The sequence below is a fragment of the Propithecus coquereli genome, unplaced genomic scaffold (assembly GCF_000956105.1).
Source record: "Propithecus coquereli isolate 6110/MARCELLA unplaced genomic scaffold, Pcoq_1.0 Scaffold199, whole genome shotgun sequence".
Lineage (NCBI taxonomy): Eukaryota > Metazoa > Chordata > Mammalia > Primates > Indriidae > Propithecus > Propithecus coquereli.
The window spans coordinates 2,635,965-2,642,065 of NW_012144855.1; the positions used below are offsets into that span (position 1 = coordinate 2,635,965).

At 32.3% G+C, this 6,101-nt stretch overlaps 1 protein-coding gene across 1 annotated transcript in view; it reads left to right on the forward strand.

The window, feature by feature from the left end:
* The window catches only part of RUNDC3B (RUN domain containing 3B), a 155,705-nt gene that overhangs the window by 55,827 nt on the left and 93,777 nt on the right, over positions 1 to 6,101 (forward strand). The window contains exon 3 of the mRNA XM_012643498.1: positions 3,872 to 4,005. Coding sequence (XP_012498952.1) covers positions 3,872 to 4,005 — 134 coding nt within the window. The remainder of the gene's footprint in view (positions 1 to 3,871; positions 4,006 to 6,101) is intronic.

The following is a 6,101-nucleotide window of genomic DNA, read 5'->3' on the forward strand; positions in this document are numbered from 1 at the left end:
GAGGGATTTTGCAGAGAAAGATATCATGGAGCTGGTCAGTAGCAATTCGTCTTTTAGTCTAGCAGACTTTTCACCACTTACTTCTGTGGCTAAAATGAATCACAGTTGCATTGATGGGATGGGAGTAAGTTTTGAAAAGTTCATTTAACTTTTTCATTGGTAAAAAGCCAACTTCAACTACACTTATAATTAAAAGCATATTATATACCTATACTCATGGAGAGCTTTAAAAAGAGAATTCTGTTATTCACAGCATATGTCTTCTTTGGAATAAAATTTTTCCAAGATTTAGACTAGTCTTCCTATTTGATTTGCTTTTGTGGTTTTTAAATGAAAGGAAAATATCCTGGGAGTGGTTATTTATTATTTCAATATTTATTTTTAAAGGCATAATCAGCTTGTGACTTTGTTTTTTAATCTCCCTGTTGAGTACTGGTTACAGACTTTTACAAGCAGTTAATCTGTGTTTACATAAAAGTAATGTTTGAATAATAATATCTCAAACACCAATTGAACGCTTCAATTAATATATATTTAATTAAATTAAACCCATTTTGTAGATGCAGAAATTATTTAGATAAAATTCTGGGATATACATACAATTTACAAGAGAGCTTTTGTTTGTAGGTACTAGCAAGGGAATCTACCTTCTTTTAAAGCAGGCCCTTCTGAATGTGGAAAGTTTAGTGTCTTAAATTAAGAGCTACATTTTGGAAATAATTCACATGGAAGAGAAAGGAAGGCAGAATCAAGCCAAGTCATCCTCACATCTAGTTTGTTGAACAGATAGAAGTGTTATGAAGAGACTACTGGTTTACTTAAGGCCCTGCAAGTTATGATATGCCATCCTATTTTTGTTTAGTTTCTCAGTTTGTCATCTGGGAAATCTTGTTATTATCTTTTGGGTAAAAGTTCCTGTAGATAGTGTAGCCCACCCACAGCAGAAGTCCCAAGGATTTAGTGCCCTTGCCTTCTCTGTTTAAACGATGCCTGGATTTTTAGTTTTTCTATATCTTTGTTTTCTCTCCTCCAAAACACGGCTTTGTTATATTCTTTGGTTTTTAACAGCACTACTTCAAAACTTCTTACAAATTACTTTACTCAGAAATGTGAAACTAATGAGAAGGTTTATAATAGCATTGTAGAAAAGCAAATCATCCCCTATGCAAAAGTGCTGAACCAGTGTATATTTTCTTACCAAGGACATTCTTCTTGGTCATGGGCAACCTATGCTTAACTTTTCTCCTTGGTTACCTATCTGGGTTCTCATTGTAGGTGGTTGCCTTTGGCTAATACAATGTTGCCTGTTTACTTGGGTATTTCTCTGACTTGTGTTTCCCATACTGCCATTTTAGAGAAATTTAAAGACACCAGAGAATCCCTGTTATATTCTCTTTCTTTAATATCCCTTCCAGTGTACAACATTCCATTTCTTGAGAAATGTCTGGCAGCTGTACCTCTCATTTTGAAATTATAGAATGATACCAAATAATAGAAGACAAGGAAAGTTAGTTGAGGTTAGAAACATTTTGAAGAGTTTAGAATGGTTGATAAGGGAAAAGGTTGGGTTAGGGAGTAAATTTTAGATTTCTCTAGATTCTCAGCAAGTAATGGGAAGAACTTAACTGTGTATCTCATTCACACTTTGTTTTATAGTGTGAAGGGAGCTTGGTTACATTAACCATTTGTGTGATAACAGTAGGAACAATTAACATGTATTTAGTACTTAATATGTACTAGGCTCTTTGATACTTGCTGCATATACATGATCTCATCTAATTCTCACAACAGTGCTATCAGGTAGTTACTACTATTATTCTCAACAGAGGAGGCTCAGACTTATAGAGTGAATTTAAGTCATTTGTTCAAGATCTCATAGTTAGAAAGTGATCTAATTTAGGCCCACCTGACTCAAGAGCCCATATTCTTAACTACCAGTCACCTTGCCTCCCCTCCAATGGCTAACAAATTGATGACATGAAAAGTTCCCTGGAGACAAACTATATTTGAGATATCATACCAGGAACTTTTTAATTCAGAGAAGAGAGAGGACAAAGGAAAGTGATGGAAAGAGTTTAAGAGGAACAAGGGAGATTGTAAATATTCCTGTAGCTTTTTATTTGTAGGTAGTAAGATTTGATTTTTAAAGAGACATTGAATTATATAGTTATTTAGATAAGTATTTATAGATGTTTTTGTGTTTTATTTATATATAGACAAAGGTTAATATATTTGTCCAAAATATTTGATAATTTGTAGCATGCAAACACCTTAATACCAGACTGTCATAAAAATTGTTATAAAAAGATACTAATTGGATTTTTAAAAATTCAAGTATTTATGTTCATTGCAATTAAGATGATCTGTTGTGTGCTGATTTACAAATTCTTTTTTTCAACAAGTATTTATTGAGTGCATACTGTGAGCCAAAAACTGAGTCACATGTTAGAGGTTGATCTAAAGACAAATAAGACACAATCCCTGACTTAGTGGTATTATCACCTAATATTTGAGATGATCAAGTAAAGAAATAATTATAAGGATAGGTAAGCACAGGGTGCTGTGCCAACGGTGGGGCTAACCATAGAGATCATGCATGGTTTGCTGGAAGAGGAGGCCTTTAAAAGTAAATGATGAATAAGAGTTACTTATCATGATTTGTAGGATTTCTTTTGGTCGATTAACCATAAGTACGTTATTAGAAATACCAGGGAGACATTTAAAAAAAATGCTAGTGCCTACATCTTACCCTAAAGATTTTGATTTTTCAGTTTGAGGGGAGACCAGACATAATTATTTTTAAAAAGCGGTCCAATTTTTCTAATGTATTGCCGTGGTTGGAAATCATTCAAATATCACCTCTGACATTCCTCCTAAAATGGTGCTTGCTGACAAGAACATTTTCTAATGTTGCTGGAGAGAGGTTATTACTTCTAGGGAAGGAAAGATTTGAAATAAATAATTCATTCAAGATGAAAAAGCACTTAAATATACAGGGAAATCTTTCTACAGTAAGATTAAACAACGCCCCTAGGTAAGACTAATCATTCCAGACAATCGAATAAAGTATTAAGATGTCTCTCACATCCCATTTAAAAATACTAAGTGTTTAAAATGGTTTTCATGGACCTAATACTCAGAGTCCTACATAGAAAGATTAACATTAATATAAGGTATACACAGTAGAACATTTGGTCACAAACAGACACATAGTTACCGAAATACAAAAAATTGGAGTGGTAAATACCTCAAGAGTTTTTCATGAGTTGGTGACGAGAAGAGAGCAAATGAATGACAGAGGGGAACTTTATAGGTGAGAATGGTTGGGTAGAAGATTACGAATTATCAGTGAATATGGGATCCCAATTGATTTTATTTACTTGTAGGATAAATCACACATTGTTTCCTTTTTTGAAGTATCCCTATGAAGAGGAGGAAAAGTTTTGGGTTTTTTTCTGTTTTTCTAAGTAGAGAAGGGTTTAGAATTCAACTGCTGACATTTAAATTAATGTTTAACTAGGACCACAGGAAGGTTTTCCATGTGCTATCTAAAAGACTGTTAGATAGGATGTTAAATGGCAATATAGTTTTAGTGTCTATTCCCTTCTTCTTTCATTTAGTTTGATTTTATTGTTGAGAAAACTATGATCCAGATCTATTAAGTCTTCCAAAGTAATACAACTATTAGTAGTAAAAGGTAGAAAAGAACTAGATTTGAGGCTTTTTGACCCATGCATCAGTACTCTTTCCATTATAGCATAGTATGTTACCTTTATTTTATGGAATTTTATTCTTTTTGCATTTTGAATTGTCAAGTCTAGTTTTCTTTTACTTTTTAAAAAAATTTTGTATTACAATTTGTCTCCTGAAGGTCAAGTAAGCTGGTTTGGTTACGAAAGTCCTCGTACCTTTTGGGACTATATCAGAGTGGCTTGCCGGAAAGTTTCACAGAATTGTATTTGCAGCATTGAAAATATGGAAAATATCAGGTCTTCTAGAGCTAAGGTAAGACGCTGATAATATGCAATGTGTATAATCTAATCCTAAGCAGTTTTGACCTAAATAGAAAATATTTGAGCTCTTTGCTATGTAAAATGTTTGTTTTCTTTTCTTTGTTGGGATTAAGTACCTGACCAAATTTAACATTTTTTAGAGGCTTGGTTCCATTTTTTCATTGCATATAGTTATTTTAGAATGTTCCTGAGTCTGAACTATGGCATTTTGAATAGCAGGAAGATATGAATTTCCTTTTTAAGAAGCACAATAAAATATTTCCTGTTCTGTGATGTTTCTACATTTCTTGAATTACCTAAGCCGGTGGTTCTCAAAACAATGTCCTGAAGAATGCTGGCATCTCAGACTCTTTCATTAAGGGGTCCATAATGTCAAAAGTATCTTCATATAACACCAGCATGTTATTAGTATTTGCCTTTTCACTGTGTTGACATTTGTATTTCTGATACAGAAGTACTGGTGGATAAAACTGCTGGAATCTTAGCATGAATTAAGGCAGTGGTATCAAAGTATACTAGTAGTTATTCATTGAGTTATTTCCCACCATGCACTCAGTATTAAAAAAAAAAAGCCAGTTTCACTTTACAATGTCCATGATGGTACAGTAAACATTAAAATCTCAACATTTGAGTCCCTGTCTTTTTAATATCCTAGGGGACAAAATGGGAAGTATGCTAAAGCATTTCTGCAGCATATTAAAATGTGACGATTGCTTCGAGGAAAGCACTTGTGTAATTGTTTGAATTGTGAGCTGAACTAGATACTTTTTTCATATCATACTATTTTTAATGGAAAGAAAAATTTATGAACCATAATTTTTTAGACTTAGGCATTTGGCAGATATTTTCTTGAAAAAAAAATGAAAGAAGTGGGCCCGTTACTTCAAGGAAACAGCTGACAGTATTTGTTGCCAATAATAAAATTAAAGCTTTTAAATAAAAAGTAGAATTTTGGAAAACTTGTATTCATCACTTTAAGCTTGATAGCTTCCCAATATATAAAGCCTTTTCTGATAACATTGATGTTGATATTAACAGATGTATTTTTTAGTTTAATGAAATGTGTCAGTATTTGGTAGACCTGCATTACTTGTATTTTCCAAATGACCAATTCATATAATTACAAAATCACATATGGATAAAAGATCATTTCAAAGTACAAGATAGATCAGTGGATTTAATGTAATGCAGTATGAAAAGGTCATTGATGTGGTTATAGATTCCATGTTTAACTAACTTTTAAGATATCACTTATTGTTTTGATATGGAACATAGGAAAATTCACAGTTATCTGGAAAGGCTATTGAAAGATTCCCTTTTCTAACTATGTATCTGTGTGAGGCTACATTTTCTTCACGTACTTCAACCAAAACAACACATTGTAACAGATGGAATGTGGATCCAGATATCTAATTCCCTTATATTAAGCCAGACATTAAAGAGATTTGGAAAAAAAAAAGGTAAAACAGAGACGCTTTTCTCAGTAATATTTTTATCTTTGAAAATATTATTTTTATAAAAATATTTATTATGGGTTATTGGTTTTTTATTATGGGTTAACATATTATGGGTTATTATTATTTTTGGATTACCTAATATTTTCAGAGTTTCCAGTTTTGACTTGTAATATCGTAATTTGATGGCTATAACCTACATAAAATACTCTTCGAGGTCCTCATTAATTTTCAAGATTGTAAAAAGTCTGAGCTGCTGATTCAAGGTATACAGGTTGAGCATCCCAAATCCAAAAATCTGAAATTTGAAATGCTCCAAAATCCAAAACTTTTTGAGCAACTCACATGACACTCAAAGGAAATGCTCTTTAGAGCATTTAATGCAAATACCCCAAAATCTAAAAAAATCCAAAATCTGAAACTTGGGTCCAAGCATTTTGGAAAAGGTATACTCAACCTGTATCAGCTTTCATTTAGGAGTTTTATTTATATATTTCTATTAACTTACCAGAGTAGCTCTCCTTACTATTTTTGGCACTTAGGAATTATAGAATGAAACATTAAATAGAAAACAGAGATTGAAAATAGATATTTACAGTTTTACAATCAAGGCATAATTCATTATTTCATAACA